Below are 21115 nucleotides of genomic sequence, written 5' to 3'. Positions count from 1 at the left end.
CGGATCATGAGGTCAGGAGATCGAGACCATCCTGGCTAACACGGGTGAAACCCCGTCTCTACTAAAAAAAGAATACAAAAAACTAGCTGGGCGAGGTGGCGGGCGCCTGTAGTCCCAGCTACTCGGGAGGCTGAGGCAGGAGAATGGCGTAAACCCGGGAGGCGGAGCTTGCAGTGAGCTGAGATCTGGCCACTGCACTCCAGCCTGGGCGACAGAGCGAGACTCCGTCTCGAAAAAAAAAAAGGAAGAATTTCTTATAAATTAATAACAAAAAGACAACCTAAAAGAAAGATAGGTTAAAGATATGAATGAATAGGCATTTCATAGGATGGGGAGGGGAAATACTGAGAAATAACAAATACATAAAATTATACTTAAACTGTCAGGAAACCGATATACAATTGATATCATTTTATACCTATTGGATGGGGTAGACTTGATATCTGAGAAAGTGCTGGTGAAAAAGTGGTCAAAGGATACTTACACTATGGTAGAAATACAGAAGAACACTGAAAATAATTTGGTATTATTTTCTGAAGTTGAACATAAAATACATTAGCTTTAAAAGCAGAAAACTGGAAATAACTCAGAAGTCCATGGACAAGAGAATCAATATGTTGTTTTATATTCGCACAATTAAATATTATACAGTAACCAAAATGAATGAACGTAAACATAGGTAAAACTTAGAAACATAATGTTGAGTAACAAAAGCAAGTCCCAGAAACAGGACAGTAATTTTTGCCTGATCAAAACCAAGCAAACCTAAACAATGTGCTATTTTAAGAAACAAAAATATGTGATACATTTTTTTAAAAGACAAGGAAATGGCAACTATAAAATTCAGACTAGTGGTTGCTTCTAAAGGAAGGCAGAAAGAATGGCGCTGGAGGGGGGCACAGAGACACCTTCAATAATATCATTAATGCTCTAGTCCAGTGGTAGCCAAATTATGACCCACTGCCTGTTTTTGTAAATAAAGTTTTATTGGAACATAGCCACATTCATTCATTCATTCACCTATTATCTATGACTGCTTTTGAGCTGCAATGACAGAGCTGAGTAGCTGCAATACAGACTTCATAGTCTGTATATACTAAAATATTTACTATCTGGTCCTTCAGAAGAAACATTTGCAAACCTCTGCTCAGGGTGTGTTGGATTCACAAGTGCACATTTTATTATTATACCTTATAAGCCATATCTTAAACGTATTTTTCTGTATATATAAAGTGTTAATCATTAGATGCTTTTTTCAAAAAACTTTCACGTTTTATTAATTTGGAAATTACAAGTGCTCACATTATATATTGGCTTTTCTCTATATGTTTTAATCATACATGTATAACTCAAACTTATGAAAAATATAAACAAACAAAAAATTGAAACTGTTAGAAGCATCTGGTTCTCATGAACACTGAATACTCTAACAAACCAATAAAATGCATATCTGAAAAGGTTGAGTCTTAATAGTTATTTTCTTGTTAAACCTGCCTGTAAGGTAGATTATTCCCCCCAAAATTTCCTTCCCCTTTAATATGTAATTTTCTTTCAAGATCTTAGCCTAAAAAAAATCATGTAACTAACTGATTGCCTTCCCCTATAAAATCATTCACCAACTATAGAAATTTGCCTTATTAATGTACTTAAGGAATATTACATAATCAGAGGGCAACTAATTCCTCTTAGAAAATTTTATCAAATCTAAATAGTCGATCCTTACTGAGTTAGCAAATCCACAGCACAAGGAAGTGGTGGAAGAAGACGCTGAATTACTTCCTCAGTAAGGAGATCACCACAGTGGGAAACAAAGCTCTTGATAGCTGAAAAGGAAAACAGACTTTTACTTGGGCATACTGTAATCAACCATGAAAGGCACATTTGATTATGGTATAACATTAGCATTGTTATTAGAGTAATAAAGCAATTTGCTAAAATAAAAAAATTCTTGAAACTGTAGTATAAAAAGGTATATAGTGCCTTCTACTCCTAATCATACTTAAAAAAAGAAAACTCTCTAGGATTACTAAGATGGAGCAATAACCATAATCACAAAATGCTGCTGTCCTAAGGTTTTACTTTTTACTCAGCCCTCAAGCTTAGAAACAAAAAAAAAAAAAAAAAAAAAAAAAAAAATCAGCTTAGACTCTCAAGTTTTCCAGCTCTACAACTAGTTCCGTGGAATCACATTGACTTTCAAGTCAGCATGTTAGGTTTTTACAGATGTTATCTGAAACAAATAGTGTGTGCTACCACTCCCGGCTAGTTTTTGTATTTTTAGAAGAGACGGGGTTTCACCATGTTGGCCAGGCTTGGTCTCGAATTCCTGGCCTCAAGTGACTGATCTGTCTGCCTGGGCCTCCCAAAGTGCTGGGATTATATGAGTGAGACACGGCATCCAGCCCGAAATAAATAACTTTCTATAATGAATTACTTCTGTACGTAGAATAAGATGTACGTAGAACAAGATGAGTATTTTTAAGTCAGACTGGGCTGGGCGCAGTGGCTCACACCTATAATCCTAGCACTTTGGGAGGCTGAGGAGAGCAGATCACCTGAGGTCCGGAGTTTGAGACCAGCCTGACCAATATGAAGAAACCCGTCTCTACTAAAAATACAAAATTAGCCAAGCATGGTGGTGCATGCCTGTAATCCCAGCTACTCAGGAGGCTGAGGCAGAAGAATCACTTGAACCCGGGAGGCAGGGGTTGTGGTGAGCCAAGATTGCACCATTGTACTCCAGCCTGGGCAACAAGAGCAAAACTCCGTCTCAAAAACAAAAAACAAAGTCAGTCTGATCAATTCTTTTCTTTCTCTCTCTCTCTCTTTCTCCCTCCCTGCCTCCCTCCTGCCCCCACCTCCCCGACCCCCGGACCCTTTAAGACAGAATCTCACCGTTGCCCAGGCTGGAATGCAGTGGTGCAATCACAACTCACCAAAGCCTCCACCTCCCAGGCTCGGGTAATCCTCCCACTCCAGCCTACAGGCATGCACCGCCATGTCTGGCTAGTTTTTGCATTTTTTGTAGAGAGAGGATTTCACCATGTTGTCCAGGCTGGTCTTGAACTCCTGAACTCAAGCAATCCACTCACCTCGGCCTCCAAAAATGCTGGGATTAGTCGTGAGCCACTGAGTCTGGGTAAGATCAATTTCAAAAGTGGTCTTTCTTTAAGAGTAAAATGCCTCGAAGAAAACCAAAATCAATGCTTCCACATCTTTCCAGGGATCTCACCCTTCATGGTGGAACATTATTATTTTATTTTATTTTTGAGACAGCGTTTTACTCTTGTCATCCAGGCTGGAGTGCCATGGCACGTTCTCAGCTCACTACAACCTCTGCCTCTTGGGTTCAAATGATTCTCCTGTCTCAGCCTTCTGAGCAGCTGGGATTACAGGCGCCTGCCACCACATCCGGCTAATGTTTTTGTATTTTTAGTAGAGACGGAGTTGCACCATGTTGGCCTGGCTGGTCTTGAACTCCTGACCTCAGGTGATCCGCCCGCCTCAACCTCCCAAAGTGCTGAAATTACAAGCGTGAGCCTCTGCGCCCAGCCGAAACATTACTTTTAACAGTCTATATATTGTAGAAGGTACAACTTTCATATACAGGTGACCCTTGAACAACACAAATGTGAACTTCCCAGGTCTATTTATACGTGGATTTTTTTCAACAGATGCCACACCGAGTGTGCCTACCTCTCCTGCCTCCCCTTCCACCTGCTCCACCTCTTCTGCATCTGCCTCCGCTGAGAGAAGTAGATCAACCCCTCCTCTGCCTTCTCAACATAAGGACGATAAGGATGAAGACCTTTATGATGATCTACTTCCGTGTAATGAATAGTAAATATATTTTCTCTTCCCTACGATTTTCTTAATAACATTTTTCTTTTCTCTAGCTTACTGTAAGAATACAGTATAAAATATATACAACATACAAAATATGTGGGGCTGGGTGTGGTGACTCACGCCTGTAATCCCAACACTTTGGGAGGCTGAGGTGGGAGGATTGCTTGAGGTCAGGGGTTCAAGACCAGCCTAGGCAGCATAGTGAGACTCCCTCTCTACAAAAAATTTAAAAATTAGCTGGGCATGGTGGCATACAGCTGTGGTCTCAGCTACTTGGGAGGCTGAGGTGAGAGCATCACTTTAGCCCTGCAGGCCAAGACTGCAGTGAGCTGTGTTCACACCACAACATTCTAGCCTGGGCAACAGTGAGACCCTGTCTCAAAAAAAAAAAAAAAAAAAAAACAAACTATTTATGTTATCAGTAAGGTTTCTGGTCAACAGTAGGATATTAGATACATTTTTGGGGAGTTAAAAGTTAGACACAGATTTTTTGACTTCGAGGGGCACTGGCATCTTTAACCTCTATGCTGTTTAAGGGTCAACTGTATAGGCTAAATGGAAACCATTCTTAACGGTAATTAAACCAAACCTTAGTATTTCTGAAAAGAGGAATGAATGCTTACCTAAGACAAAACAATGTTGACAGTTTTTAACTGGACTGCACCTAATAAAACATGTATCTTAAGAACTCTCAAATCTGGTTTATTATATCATACACCAGTTTATCATTATCAATTAATCAGTTAAAATTTTTTTGTTCAGTTACAAAAAAAAAAAAAATCATTAGTGGCATATCCCCCTGCCTCACGTTAAATAAAACATACAAGTACATGTTAAAGATAAAAGGTGGGTAAAAAGCCAAAGGAAGGGGAGAGAAAAGACTAAATCCAACCTACCACACAGTGCACCAGCTCGTCCTTCCAGGGTTACCTGCCATGTAAACGAATCTCCTCTGCTCTTTTCTGTTTCTAGATCTTTAGGAGATGCTGGAAAGACACACTTCCACAACAGCAGAACTCGAGCAAGGTGATGGCTAACAACTGCAGGACCTGTAATTTATTCAACTTGTCACTTGAAAGAGAATCCAAGGTTGTCACTCTTTAAAACTCTATTATTAAGCAGGAACTTCTCTCCTAAACATTTTAATTCATTATTGCAATATTTTGTCCCTTCTTCAGGTTCCAAATTATTACTGAATGAATTATCATCTGAAGGTGCCTGAGTACAGAGAGGAAAAATAAGGAACTAATGGTACAGGCTGGGCTCTAGTGTCAGCTCCTCCACTACTGCTATGTTGTCTTTGAGACTCAGTTTCATCTACATATTAAATGAAGCTAAAACCCCCTGTAATGCTTGTCTTTAAGGGCTTGTCAGGTTCAAATGATAGAATGCACTTTAAAGTACTCTGAAAAGCTGTAATGTACCACATAAATGCAAGGTACAATTATTATAGTAACCATCAACATAGCATGCTTTTTGAGACAGGTTCTTTGTCCCCCAGGCTGGCGTTTAGTAATGCAGTGGCATGATCACAGCTCACTGCAATCTCAATCTCAACCTCCCTGAGCTTAAGTGATCCTTCCACCTTAACCTCCTGAGTAGCTGGGACTACATGTGCGTGCCACCACACCCAGCTAATTTTTGTATTTTTTTGTAGAGATGGGGTCTTGCCATGTTGCCCAAGCAGGTCTGAACTCCTGGGCTCGAGCAATCCACCCACTTCAGCCTCCCAAAGTGCTGGAATTACAGATGTGAGCCAACTGTATTCTTGATCTTGAGAATAATGCTAACTTCTGACAGCAACTTGTTCCAGGTCAAAAATCAGATACAAAATGTCTGAATAGAACATATTTTGTTAAAAAAAGGTTTCAGAGCAACATTCATGAATTGAAGGAATCATGACACAAACCCAGTAATAATACAAAACAATGTACAATGATAACATTATCAATTTTTTAAAAACCCAAACCCATAGCTTTTCTCCCCAGGTACACTTCTTTAAACTTCTAGAGTTACCTTAAACTTCTTCAATAAGCACTCTCTACTTCTTACTCCCACATTCTGCTGACTGTATGTCTTTCTTCTGTTCCAAACCCATAGCTCAGAACTGCATTTGGCTTTGGAGGGAGACTGCCTAGATTAATATCCTGGCTCCATCCACTTATTAGTTGTGTAAACCTGGATGAGTTATTTAACCTTTTTGTGCCTCAATTTCTTCATCCATAAATGGGGAGAGTAACAGTATTTTATTCAAAGGACAGTTTCTGAGGTGTATATCAGTTTATACACAGAACAGCACTTAGAGCTGGGCAAAGTGGCTCATGACTATAATCCCAGCACTTTGAGAGGCTGAGGCTGAAGGATTGCTTGAGGCCAGGCATATGAGACCAGCCAGGTCAACATACCGAAATCTCTCTACAAAAAAGTAAAAAGTTAGTTGGGAGTGGTAGCACATGCCTGTAGTCCCAACTACTTGGGAGGCTGAGGCAGAAGGATCATTTGAGCCTAAGAGATCAAGGCCGCAGCAAGCTATGGTCTGACTGTGCCACTGTAACAGAACAAGAGCCTTTCTTTAAATAAATAAATAATAATTATTATAATGTATCTAGCAAACACAACACACATACATGCACACTTTATGAGCCATCCACAGGAGACAAGATATGGAGGAATCTGAAAATCCAAGTTTTTTTATACGGCATCAGATAAACTGGGAAGTGTATCAAAAAAGGTTTAAGTGTGTAGTTCACATTCAAGGAATGAATGTGTTTTGTGTTTACATTAGTTCACACTGAAATAATGAAGAAAATTATAAATTATAAAGGGAATGGTAAAAACAGAGAAGACATGTTTAAAATGCAAAGCAAAAATTAACAAAGCACTAAGACTGCTGTCTAAAACTCATTCCCAGCTGGGCACCGTGGCCCATGCCTGTAATCCAAGCACTTTGGAATGGCAAGGCAGGAGGATCACTTGAGCCCTGGAGTTCAAGATCAGCCAAGGAAACAGCAAGATCCCATCTCTACAAAAAAAATTAAAAAATTAGCTGAGTGTAGAGGTGCAAACCTATAGTCCTAGCTAGTTAGGAGGCTGCGGCAGGAGGACTGCATGAACCTGGCATTCAAGGCTGTAGTAAGCTATGATGGTGCCACTGTACACCAGTCTGGGTAACATGGTGAGACCCTGTCTCCTAAAAAAATAAAAAAAAAAATTCCATTTCCCACAAAAGGAATCAAGGTTCCTTGGAGAAATGGCTGATGGCAAGCCTAAGGCAGGAAATGTACAGTGTAAAACCTGGGACATCTTGCATGCAAAAACACATTATCAAAGAATGCTAGGTTCACGTTAAAAGGACAAATGAACCAACTTGAAGGGACTCCCAACGACCAAAGATGAGACAATTTGAGGATCGAAAGGAATAATGATCGCAAGTGATTAAAACATATAAATCTATAAAATTCCATGAGCTCACAATGATACGTAAAAACAAAAACCTCACTGGTCCCCCCTGAAAGTTGCTATGATACTAATGCATTCTAAAAATTGATAATAGCCCAGGTGCAGTGACTCACTCCTGTAGTCCCAGAACTTTGGGAGGTCAAGGCAGGCAGATTGCTTGAGTCCAGGAATTTAAGACCAACCTGGGCAACATGACAAAACCCCATCTTTACAAAAAATTAGCCAGGCGTGGTGGTACACACAGTCCTACAAGAGGCTGAGGCAGGTGGATCACCTGAGCCTGCAGAGGTCGAGGCTGCAGTGAGTCATGATTGTACCACTGAACTCCAGCCTGGATGACAGAGTGAGACCCTGTCTCAAATAAATAAATAAATAAATAAGAATAAAAATCGATAATAAAGGGAAAGAACAGTTAAGAAAAATGAGTAAAACCCAAGAAAACACAGTAATTAAATAAAACCTTAATTAAAACTTCTAATCCCTTTTTGTATGCTGATTATGAATATGCAGTAAAATATGATGTACAGGAGAAAGGACCTCTTGTTGTCTTCCTCCAACACAATTACCTTGTTTTAAAAGCTCTTGTTTATCACAATGCGATTAGTTTATTTCCTCCTTAATTCACCAGGAACTTCAATACGGCAGGCATGAACACTCAGCAATAAGCACATAAAAGCTTGACTATATTATTCCCAGCACACTGTGAAATGATGATCTATGCTTTGGGCTAACAAACACTTTCTGTAAAGGGGCAGACAATAAACATTTGAGGCTTTGAGAGCCACAGACTTTCTGTTGCAATTACTCAACTCTGCCACTGTACACCTAAAGGTCATAGACAATCCACAAAAAAGTGTGGTTGTATGCAAATAAAACTATGAATGCTGAAATGTGACTTTCACATGATTCTCATGTATCACAAAATATATTTTTTTCCCAACCATTAATAAATATAAAATCTGTTCTTAGCTCACAGGCTGTGTAACAAATATTGATTGCAGGCCAAATTTGGCTCCTTGAGGCTAAACCTGATCTAGTTCAATAAATCTCTCTAATCATCTTAAGAACACTACTTAAAGTAGTTCTTCATTTATGACTGTTTATTCTCATTTAAGCTCCTTTAGGTCAAATTACTTTATAGGTGTCAAAATGATTTATTGGCCAAACCCAGCCAGTTGCTTTATTTTATTATTATTTATTATTTTTATTTTTTGAGACAGAGTCTTGCTTTGTCACCCAGGATGGAGTGCAGTGGCATGATCTCAGCTCATTGCAACCTCTGCCTCCTGGGTTCAAGCAATTCTCCTGCCTCAGTCTCCCCTGTAGCTGGGACTACAGGCACATGCCACCGCACCTGGCTAATTTTTGTATTTTTTTAGTACAAGCAAGGTTTCACCATGTTGGTCAGGCTGGTCTCGAACTCCTGACCTCAGATGATCCACCCGCCTAGGCCTCCCAAAGTGCTAGGATTACAGGCGTGAGCCACTGCGCCCGACTTATTTGTTTTTGTTCTGTTTTGTTTTGTTTTTGAGAGGGAGTCTTGCTCTGTCACCCAAACTGGAGTGCAGTGGTGCAATCTCACTTCACTGCAACCTCCACCTCCTGGGTTCAAGCAATTCTCCTGCCTCAGCTTGCCGAGTAGCTGGAACTACAGGCATGCGCCACCACGCCCGGCTAATTTTTGTATTTTAGTAGAGATGGGGTTTCACCTTGCTGGCCAGGCTGATCTTGAACTCCTGACCTCAAGTGATCCACCCACCTCAGCCTCCCAAAGTGCTAGGATTATAAGCATGAGCCACCATGCCCTGCCTCAGCCAGTTGTTTTATGTGTGAGCTATAATGTGTATGACAACCGAGACTTAAAATATAGGTGTGATAAAGTAATAAAATTAAGTTTCATTAGACTGGGCAATAAATACATAAATACATACATAAATAAATAAAGTTTTCAGTGGCTCATGCTTATAATCCCAACATTTTGGGAGGCCAAGGCAGAAGGACTGCTTGAGCCCACGAGTTCAAGACCAGCCTGGGCAACATAGTGAGACCCCATCTCTACAAAAAAATTTTAAACATTAGCCAGGCATGATTTTGCACGCCTGTGGTCCCAGCTACCTGGGAGGCTTGGGTAGGAGGATCACTTGGGTTCAGGAAGTCAAGGCTGCAGTGAGCCATGATCATGCCAGCGTACTCCAGCTCGTGTGACAGAGTGAGACACTGTCTCAAAAATTTACAGGATATAAATAGTCATGACTGTAAAACAATTACTGTTTTTTAATAAATATAATTTAAGTGAAATTCAGTCCCTTCAATGTAGCAACCTTATTGGCTGTTATGAATCCTCAAACAATTATAGAACTGGATTCCCATGCTATGGATATGTTCTTTTGCCTATATTGTGGAAATTTTTTTTCAGAAGATGGATGTCAATTTTTGAAAAAGCCACAGTCGTTCGGAGTTAAGCCTGAAAGATGATTAGTAAATCGGCTTGTCCTACTTGAGACTCATAACCTAGTCCAGAAGAGAAAATCAAGAGAGGTCTCAAAAGGTTTTAAGCAATAAAGAAAGTAAAAGGCTTTTTAAGGTGACTACTAGAAGAAAAATGTCTGTGTGGCTATTTAAATTCTAGTATGTATTAAAAGTTAGTTTCATCAAATCACATACAAGAATCCTTTCACTCAGAAAACACAAAGTATTTCAAGGTATGTAAACCTTCTACAGACTGTTACCTAATGTCATCAGAGCAGCAATCAGCAACCATCCAGCTTGTGTGCGCTGAGCTGAAAGGCGACTGTTTTGAGCAGCAGAACACAGCAAATCCTCTGCTAATGTCATAATAATCTATTTACATATAGAAGAACAAGTTTTAAAAAAAAGCATATCAGTTTATAAATTACTAAATGATAGCAGCTAGTAATAATCTCTTGAATTAATTCTTACATAAAATAAATGTAAATGATAAAGAATTCTCATTCATGTAGACTACATAATAGGACTGTCATAAAGGAAACTATAAAAAATTAAGTTTTCAAGGTTAAATACTGGTATACGAGGTAGTACACAACAACCTCATAATTTTTTGTAGAGCACATGTGACAACAATGTAAGATTATTCAAGTATAGCTGTATAGAATTTGAATTTACTTTTAGTTTTGAGCAACCATCCTTTTAAATCCGTAACTACCCAAAAAAGTTTTCTTACAGGAGTCTCTCTCTTAAAAATGCTGCATACGGCTGGGTGCGGTGGCTCATGCCTGTAATCCCAGCACTTTGGGAGGCTAAGGCAGGTGGATCACAAAGTCAGGAGATCGAGACCATCCTGGCTAGCACACTGGAACCCCATCTCTACTAAAAATGCAAAAAATTAGCCAGGCGTGGTGGCACATGCCTGTAGTCACAGTTACTCGGGAGGCTGAGGCAGAAGAATCGCTTGAACCCAGGAGGCGGAGGTTGCCGTGAGCCGAGATTACCCCACTGCACTCTAGCCTGCATGACAGAGTGAGACTCAGTCTCAAAAAAAAAAAAGGCTACATACTACTTTTTTTTTCTTTTTTTTTGAGATGGAGTCTCGCTCTGTCACCCAGGCTGGAGTGCAGTGGCATGATCTCAGCTCACTGCAAGCTCTGCCTCCCGGGTTCACGCCATTCTCCTGCCTCAGCCTCCCGAGTAACGGGGACTACAGGCGCCCGACACCGCGCCTGGCTAGTTTTTTGTATTTTTTAGTAGAGACCAGGTTTCACCATGCTAGCCAGGATGGTCTTGATCTCCTGACCTCACAATCCGCCCCTCTCGGCTTTCCAAAGTGCTGGGATTACAGGCTTGAGCCACCGTGCCTGGCCTACATACTACTTTTATAACTCAGTAGCTGATAATAGTCTTCCAAGAGGTAGTATACTATAGTGGTTAGAGGTAGTCAAAATAGTCTGACATCGAAGAGTGAAATTTATTAAAATATTGCAGTAAAAAAGTCTATGAGACTGGGCACACTGGCTCATGCCTGTAATCCCAAAGACTCAGAAGGCCAAGCTGGGAGGATCAATTGAGGCCAGAAGTTCAAAATCAGCCTAGGAGTAAGCTAGGATCACACCACTGCACTACAGTCTGGGCAATAAAGAAAGACCATGTCTCTTTGGGAAAAAAAAAAAAAGGACAAGCCTGGGCAACAGAGTGAGACCCTATCTTCACAAGAAAAATAATTAGCCAGGCAATGGAAGCACGCGCCTGTAGTTTCAGCTACTTGGGAGGCTGAGATGGGAAGATCACTTGAGCCCTGGCATTTGAGGCTGCAGTGATCTATGATCTCACCACTGCACTCTGGCCTAGGTGACAGAGCAAGACCCTGTTTCAAAAAAAAGGGGTCCATGAAAAAGGCAGTGTTATAAACAACAGAGAGTAAAAACCAGACATTTCACATTTATGGATAACGTATGATTACATATTACAAAGGCCAGAGAGCATCTAATATGAGAAAACATCTATTACCAATCACCTCTGAAAAAACAGGAAGTATTGCGAGTTGGCATATAAATTTTTTAAAGAGGAAGACTAGTGTATTTTAAAACAACCAACCAACTTACTACTAATTTAGGACTCCCTGGAGCTTATACAGTCAATGGATAGCACTCAAAAAGAGTGAGGACAAAACAAATCATTCTAGTCAAATCAGAACAAGTGGATATTCTCCTGGAAAGAAATTCCAAATATAATATGGGAATGGGAACCTTGTCTGAATTAATGAGATATGAGAATAGGTTTAATTAAATACATTCAATGACAAGTCTTTGCTTAGCAAGATGTGATGTGTTAAGAATATAACTAAAATAACAAATTCAAATAAATAATCTCATCTTCCAAAGTTGTTACCTACCTTATTTCAACGGCACTGGCAATACTCAAAATATTTTTTGAATTGCTCAAGTTATGGAATGGTCTTTTGCAGAGCCTACCATGTGGTGGATACACTATCAAACTCCATAATGACACAAGAGTGGCAATGAGAAAGAAAGGAATAATGGTGATATATTTTTTCAAATATATTTACGAATTTGTGAGAGGTATGGGTTATAAGGGCTTTCACTGTCAAATAATGTTCTCTGACAACTTACAATTCCTAGCTGTTAGAAAAGAAGCAAAATTCAAACACCATGCTTGCCTATGTTGTATTATCTAGGTTTCATTAAAATTTTTCTTTAGTTCTCTTCAAAATTCTTTGTACATTAAAACTGGGTTATTTATTCACTAGGTTTGTATCATTTATTTGTCTGAAAGTGCTGGATTCTAAATTTACTCAGAAAATGAAACTTTTTGGTAGCAATACAATTTGGAGAAGTTGAATATCATTATGAACTCATGAAATTTTATATATTATCTAGTATGTTTTAATTCCCTGTGGTCATTATTAATTTTGATGTATAAATCATGCCGTCTTTGATCAGTGGGAGCCCCTTAAGTTACCTCCTTTTAAAATGAACACAGTATTCCTTGATGAATTCCTTACTTTCTGGCATGACAAGATATCCCAAGTTTACGTTGTGCATTTCCTGCCCCAGACCTAAAAGCAGCCATTGCTCCATGGAGTCCTGATTCCTTTTTGGTTGGAAACAGTATTTAGAGCTATACCCTGGGCACTGGGGTATCCCCGACACTGGGTCATCACTGCTTTTAGGCCTGTTCACTGCACAAAAGGAGGATGTAAGTATTTTCAAAAAATTAAAATGAGCTCATACTAATAATTTCAATTTGAATCTAACGTATGGGGCTTTTACTTAATCTCAATTCTACAGTTACAGTTCTTTTTACTTATATTGAAAATCTTGGTTCCTAAGAACATTAACATAATTATTTATCTACTTGATCTTAAGATATGTAAACTATTTTTAAAGTAATACCACCAATAATACTACTAACTAAATTATTAAATATTAAGCTTAGTTATTTAAGATTTCTTTTGCAGCTCTATTTATCCTCTACAATAAAATTTTAAACGTACTTATATGGCAGGGCTAGATGTACAGCAAAATAAAGCATTGAGTAACAAATTCTGTTACTATGTGAAGACACTTCTAACAAAAAGCACCTCGTTATAATATATAGAGAATGAAATCATTACCTTGCCTTTTCCATGAGGAATTCCTAAAGGACAATGTTTTACTGCTCCCAACAAAGCTGCCACAGCAAAACTGAAACCAGTCACTGCTTCAGGTGAAGACTTATGTCCAGTAAGCCGTTCAAGGCAACGATCCAAGAGTGGTGTTAGGTAGGAGGGTAATGCCACGGCAATGCAGTGTAAACACCAAGCTGCTGCTAGTCGAACGGAAATGCTAGGATGAAGAGTAACTGACAAGATACTGTCAAGGAGGCCTGGAAGGACAGAATAAACAAATGATAACTTAGGTACATATAGATAAAACTCAGCTGATCATAAAATAGTCAAAAGAATACATAGCTACATGGATATAAAATATATTTTTATCAAAAGCCAAATTATAATAGAAAAATACATAATTACAAATAATTTTTTTAATTTCATTTTCTCCCTTCTCACCATTCCTATGCAAAATAATTTTCTAACCTAAGAATTACTTCTAGTAATACATCTCATGAAAGCTGTCCTAAATTAAGTCTGTATACAAAAGAAAAAAAAACTTTACTTCCTAAATCAGCCAATCTCTTACTTTAGCTTCAGATTGCTTATTAATTTGGTACTAAAAATTAAAAATTATCAATAAATAACACCTTGAAAAGAAATGTCACACCCTGGCCAGCTGTGCTTGCTCACGCCTGTAATCCCAGCACTTTGGGAGGCCAAGGCAGGTGGACCACCTGAGTTCAGGAGTTTGAGACCAGCCTGGGCAACATGACAAAACCCTGTCTCTACCAAAAATACAAAAAATTAGCCAGGCATGGTGACACATGCCTGTTGTCCCAGCAACTAGGGAGGCTGAGGTGGGAGGATCACTTGAGCCGGGGAGGCGGGGCTTGCGGTGAGCCGAGATTCCGCCACTACACTCCAACCTGGGTGACAGACTGAGACCCTGCCTTGAAAAAAAACAAAAGAAAAAAAAGTCATACCCTGCCCCATCCTTTTTATTTTTTAATCCTTCTAGTACATTTATCTACATAATTAGTATACTTTTTTTATCTTTGAGATGGAGTCTTGCTCTGTCACCCAGGATGGAATGCAGTGGTGCAATCTTGGTTCACTGCAACCTTCGCCTTCCGGGTTTAAGTGATTCTCTCGCCTCAGTCTCCTGGGTAGCTGCGATCACAAGTGCATGCCACTACACCTGGCTAATTTTTGTATTTTTAGTAAAGACAAGGTTTCACCATGTTGGCCAGGTTGGTCTTGAACTCTCGACCTCAAGTGACCCACCCACCTCATCTTCCCAAAGTGCTGGATTACAGGTACGAGCCACCGTACCCAGCCTACACAATTAATACACTTTCTATCCACCAGGTTGCTCTTACAAGAACAAAATGTTAAAATCAAGGCTTCGCTAGGTCCTCAGTGGGCTACTAACCAACTAACTACAAAGACAATGAAGTAACCGCCACCACCAATAAAAGAAAGGGTATTATTTGCTATGATTCAACATAAACTTTCATGAAACATGTTTCATGTCAAATTCTTTTTAAGTAAGTGTCCCAGATCTAAATAGCTTATACACACAAATATAATGTAAAGTTTCTCAGAAAGAAATGTGTACCACAAAGGATAAAAGCCATAATGATGTATTTTTTTGAAACAGGGTCTCCCTCTGCCACCCAGGATAGAATGCAGCGGCATGATAATAGCTCACTGGAGCCTTAATCTTCTACGCTTAAGTGATGCTCCTGGCTCAGTCTCCCAAAGAGCTGGGACTACTACAGGTGCACACCACCATGCCTGGCTAAGTTTTAAAAAATTTTTAGTAGAGAGGAGTTCTCATTATGTTGCCCAGGCTGGTCTTGAACTCAGCTCAAGCAATTCTCCCATGTTGGTCTCCTAAACTGCTGAGATTACAGGCGTGAGCCACCATATCAGGCCTCAAAAACGATTTTAAAAGTGATTTTAAAAGAAGCAAGTCAGTTATGACTATATATTGAATGATTTTTTTTTTTAAACATGAAATATCCAGAATAGGTGGATTCATAGAGATAGAAAGTAAATTCATGGTGGTCAGGGGCTGGGGGAAAGGGAAATGGAAATGACAACTTCCTGGGGGTAATGAAAAGACTCTGGAATTAGACAGTGGTAGTGACTGTACAGTAGAGCAAATATACTCAAAACCCCTGAATTGTATACCTCATAAGCATAAACTTCACAGCAAGTGATTTACATCTCTTTTGTTTGTTGCCCAGGCTGGAGTGCAGTGGCATTATCTCAACTCACTGCAACCTCCACCTCTGGCGCTCAAGCGATTCTCGTGCCTCAGCCCCCCGAGTAGCTGGGATTACAGGCAAGAGCCACCATGCCTGGCTAATTTTTGTATTTTTAGTAGAGACGGGGTTTTGCCACATTGGCCAGGCTGGTCTTGAACTCCTGACCTCAAGAAATGTGCCCGCCTCGACCTCCCAAAGTGCTGGGATTATAGGCATGAGCCACTGCGCCTAGCCATGAATTATATCTGAATAAAGCTATTATAAAGTGATTAAATACTTAAAAAAAGAAAGAAAATACTGCTTTAAAGACCTTTGAGGAACTGAATTACTTGTACCGTACTAGTGTTTTCACTGCAGATGCCGAGACAGTTTAGGTTTACTTCTCTGTAAAGTTTTTCCAGGTTATCTTATAAGTCTCTAGAATGGGGGGTGGGGCGGAGACTTACAGAACAATCTTTAATTACAAAAGAAAAAAACTAAACAATATACATCTTTTTAATAATGATTACAAATTTTTCAAAAAACATTTCTAATAAATCTATAATGGAATCTATAAGTAAACTACATGAAGATTTCCTTCCTTGGAACAAAGTTATCTAGTGTTCAAGGGAAAAAAAGGTATTCCAATGAGTTACAAACAACAGATATACCTGTACTTGAATCCTGTAGCAAAGGTGCCGCTGTGGTGCCAAGATTGTGTATGAGATTTCCAAGTTCTTGTAAAGCACAAACCAGCATATGCTGGCTAGCTGCTACATGTGTGGAACCAACCCGGGTTTCCAAATTACCATCACTCATTACGGCATCTGACAGAAATGCAAGAATTAACTATGCATCACCACTGTATTAAAATATATTAAAAAGGGTGTGAAGAGTTAAAAGGTGTAACGGCGAACATTAATACATACACTTGATCTATAAGAAACACTTGAGGCAATAACTAAAATGCTTAAATGGTGACTTGCATCAATAAAGAAAGAAATGAATTACTATAACCAATTTAGTTCAAGCATTCCAATCAGAGATCCCTTACTACTCCCTTAGCAAATGGCACTGAAAGAGAGAACTCATGGGAAACTAAAAATGATTTCAACATTACTGATATTTAATATCTAACATTATCAATATTCGAGATAAGCAGAGTAGACTTAAGATGGTACAGCAACTGAGATAGACTGTTTCAAAAATAATTTATCTTAACTTCTATACGAAGTACAACGTGAATTCTGAGGAACTTCTATCAGCCTTCAAGGTTTCTGTATTAATACTGTATCATATATCAGTCTAGCCTTCCCAAAGGGACAATTCCATTAGCACTGTTAAACAAATTGTCTTAGTAGAGATCCATACCCATAACTTTCTTTAGCTTCCAGATGGCCTGGCAAATATCCTTTACAACAGCAAGTTGAGCCTTTTCTCCAAGAAGACCACCTACAGTAGTTCGAAGAATAAACGAAACACAACGGCGACAGCAAACGGCATCAATCTGAGTTTGGGTGGCTTTAGGGTGTGACTGTGACACAAGGCTTAGGATATGAGAAAGAAAGGCAGCAAAATTTTTCTCTAGCCAAGCTCCTCCTAATGTTGAAACAAATACCACATAAGCCTAAAAAAGAAAAGAGTTTTATTTTCAATATTAAATTGTTTCAATTCTGTATTTTCACCCACAAAATATGCAGCATTTACTAATATTTTTCTTATTCCTTATAAATTGTATTCTTTCCTAATTTATAGCCACTTGAAATATATAAGCATAGCACCATTTTGTTTTTGTTTGTTTTAAGCCAGAACTGAAGGGCATTTTTTTTTTTTTTTGAGACACAGTCTCACTCTGTTGCCCAGGCTGGAGTGTGCAGTGGTGCAATCTCGGCTCACTGCAAGCTCTACTTCTGGGTTCATGCCATTCTCCTGCCTCAACCTCTCGAGTAGCTGGGACTACAGGGGCCCGCCACCACGCCTGGCTAATTTTTTTGTATTTTTAGTAGAGACGGGGTTTCACCATGTTACGCAGGATGGTCTTGATCTCCTGACTTCATCTGCCCGCCTTGGCCTCCCAAAGTGCTGGGATTACAGGCGTGAACCACCGCACCCGGTCTGAAGTGCATAGTCTTCCAATCAAGACTTCATTTATGTTACCTCCCTGTTTTATTTTGGTCAGACTACAGTTTCAGAATAGTCAGCATACCCAGCTAATATGTAAAATGTGTCTGTGGCTTCTGTGAACAACAGCTCCAAGAGATTTAACATTCTGAACAAGAAATCTCTATTTAAACATACAAACACATTATAAGAATTAACTATGCTCCAACATTATAACTCTAAGGGAATTTAATTCTTTATTTTCACGAACATTAAGAGTTTCCCTTACTTCATAGATATAAAGTAGTTTTAAGTAATCTGTTCCTTAGAAACACACAGTTTAATTACAATTATACTGGGAAGCTCATATTTTCATGGAGACTACATACAGTATAAAACAATGACAATATATGTGAATTTTTCAAAAATACAAGTTTGCTTCGAATGATAACGGGTTTAGCAAAAAAAGATAATCCAAGGAAAGAAGGCAGATATCTCTTTGTTTTATTGTAAGATAACTCTTCCAAGAGTTTACCTCTTAAAATTTGTTTAGGACCAAAACTTTAAGCACTGAAGTAAACTACATGCTGTACTCCCTGAGGGTTAAAGCCATATAAAATGGTTATTTCACCCATGCTAAACAATATGTGCCTAATAGCTTAAATCTGAACTGTATGAGCACACACAAATACAATGGAAAACATGTTAAACCACAAGATACATGAAAGCACAACAGCTAGAAACAAAAAGTTTTTGTTTCAAAGAAAACTAAAATGTTCCATTATTAGGAACGCAAAACACATTATAGGTAATAAGGTTCTCTTACTTGCAACCTACTTTAAAAAAATGTTTTGGCCTTACCATTTATATCTATTTATAGATATGAGAGCATAAGTGTGGACCTTGCATAGTACCACTTCTGTGGAGTCAGATACTAAAACTTTCATTATAGGCCAGTAAGAGTTAGATTTAGATACTGATTTGTGATTCTAACCTGAGTAACTCCAACTCGAACATCCCTACTGACTGAACTGGTTCCTTTCAGCATATCTCCACTGGCTCGAAGGAATCCTGAACTCCCACGTAGAAACCCTGTTCCTAGTAATTCCAGAACTTCCTCCAGAGATACTCTGCGAATGCTTTGACGTGAGGCTGCTATGACAAAGAACAAAACTGTGATTCATATTTTATAGACTAAATTTTAATGCATGTTCTTGATTTGCAAAAAGCCAGCATGTTAATAGAAACAAAAATAAACTAAAAATTCAAACAAAATGCAAAATTTGCAGAACAGTCTACACAGTAATACACAAAGTCACACAAGGGGTCAGAGGTCAAATCAGAATGGATCCTGAAGTGCATGTCAAAAGCATCTTAAAGACTATGACTAAGATTATGATCTATTGCTTCCTTTCCTCAAAGAAGTTAAAAGGCTGTCTTCTAAAACAGGGGAAAAAACATAAATAAGACTGCCCTAGTCCTTCACAAATGAAAATGCTGTACAATACTTTGAAAATTCTTTTGAAACATGAAAATGCCAAAATCATAATTTTATTTTCCAAATGCTATACAACTCTCAAAGAAATTTATATAATGTAAATGTCCTATTTTAAAAAATTCTCTATTGGCAATAAAACTTTCACTATTCCTTCAGTCTCTGAAGAAATCAAAGCTAAATTCATTAAAACTACTCATTTGGCTCTTAGGCTACAATAACTGATTAAGGCAGGAATGTTTAAGATTGACTTCAGTTTGACACAGCTGGGTTTCTCCCTGTGACTATCTAGATAATATTATTTCCCTAAAAAAAAGAAGAAACCATTTCTCCCTTGAATGGTTTCACAAGCTCTGACCCTCTACAAGAGTACAGAAATAAACTTCTGTTACAGTTATGAACACAAAAACCTCTTCCCTAGCCTAAAGAAAACCATCTGAGACAAATGAAAATCTAACTTGGCATTTGGGGAAGAAACATTACTGAACAGTGCAAAATCCATGCTCTGTGGATCATAAATTCTAAGAAGAGACAGCAACAAACGTAATAAATGACTATGTATATTAAACAGTGATTAAAAACCATGCAGAAAACAGAGCAAAATGAGGTCAGGAATACGGGGGTGGAGTGAAGTGTAGTTTGTGACTTTAAATAGGGCATTGGGGTAAGAGTCATTGAAACGGTGACATTTTAACACAGTTTGAATGTAGGGAAGAAATCAGTCATGAGGGTATCTGGAGAAAAAGTGTTCTAGGCAGAGGAAATGGCTACGACAAAAAGGCCTTTATATGATGCCAGGTGAGTTCACACAGAGCAATGTGGATGGAGCAGTGGAGGGGGTATGTAGGAGACAGGTCAGAGTGTAAGGATGGGGAGAGGGCAGAAGATATAGGACCCTGTAGGTCATTATAATAAGGCTGTGACTGAAATGAGGTGCCAGTGGACGACCTTGAGCAGACAAGTGATGTAATCTGTCATGCTGCTGCTGTGTTGAGAGAAGATTATAGAGTGGGGTAAAGGTAAAAGCAGGGAAAACCATTAGGAGTGATTTATTAGTATAGGCAAGAGATGATAGTGACTTGGATCAAGGTGGTTAAAGTGAACGGAATCTGGATATACATAAATATATATTTTAAAAAGTTAGAAAAAAATTAGAAAAAAGCTGTAAGAAGGTATAATAAACTTTCATATACAGTCACGTACCACATAAGGACATTCTGTTCAATGACAGAGATCACATATATGACGGTGGTCCTGTAAGATTATAATGGAGCTGAAAAATTCCTATTGCCTCATGACATTCCAACACATTACTCACATGTCTGTGGTGATGTTCATGTAAACAACCCTACTACACTGCCAGTCATGTAAAAGTAAAGACCACAAAATTATGTAAAGTATGTAATACTTGATAATAAACAACTGTTACTGGTTTATGTATTTATTATACTTTTTACTGTTATTTTAAAGTATACTCTTATTTATAAAAAGTTAACTGCAAAACAGCTTCAGGTAGGCCCTTTAGGAAGTATTCCAGAAGAAGGCATCGCTATTACAGGAGACAACAGCTCCATGCGTGTCACTGCCCTTGAAGACCATCCAGTGGGACAAGATATTAAGGTGGAAGACAGTGAGATTGGTGGTTCTGACTCTGTGTAGGCCTAGGCTATGTGCTTAAAAGTTAAAAAAAAAAAGGTTTTTTTAAATAGAAAAAAGCTTATAGAACAAGGATACAAGGACATAAAGAAAATGTTTTTGTGTAGCTGTACAATGTATCTGTGTTTTAAGCTAAGTGTTATTATTATTTTGAGTGTAGTGGCACAGTCTCAGCTCACTGAAACCTCTGCCTCCCAAGTTAAAGGGTTCAAGTGATTC

The 21115-nt window shown here is 38.7% G+C and overlaps 1 protein-coding gene across 1 annotated transcript in view; it reads right to left on the bottom strand.

The window, feature by feature from the left end:
• The window catches only part of HEATR5A (HEAT repeat containing 5A), a 123923-nt gene that overhangs the window by 73456 nt on the left and 29352 nt on the right, over positions 1–21115 (bottom strand). The window contains exons 7-13 of the mRNA XM_017895867.1: positions 18740–18900; positions 17017–17272; positions 16317–16472; positions 13415–13665; positions 10035–10146; positions 4743–4895; positions 1724–1823 (exon numbers count right to left, since the gene is read on the bottom strand). Coding sequence (XP_017751356.1) covers positions 1724–1823; positions 4743–4895; positions 10035–10146; positions 13415–13665; positions 16317–16472; positions 17017–17272; positions 18740–18900 — 1189 coding nt within the window. The remainder of the gene's footprint in view (positions 1–1723; positions 1824–4742; positions 4896–10034; positions 10147–13414; positions 13666–16316; positions 16473–17016; positions 17273–18739; positions 18901–21115) is intronic.

The sequence above is a fragment of the Rhinopithecus bieti genome, unplaced genomic scaffold (assembly GCF_001698545.2).
Source record: "Rhinopithecus bieti isolate Rb0 unplaced genomic scaffold, ASM169854v2 scaffold_21703, whole genome shotgun sequence".
Lineage (NCBI taxonomy): Eukaryota > Metazoa > Chordata > Mammalia > Primates > Cercopithecidae > Rhinopithecus > Rhinopithecus bieti.
Note: the sequence above shows the minus strand (reverse complement) of the source record. Positions and strands in the feature narration are given on the sequence as shown.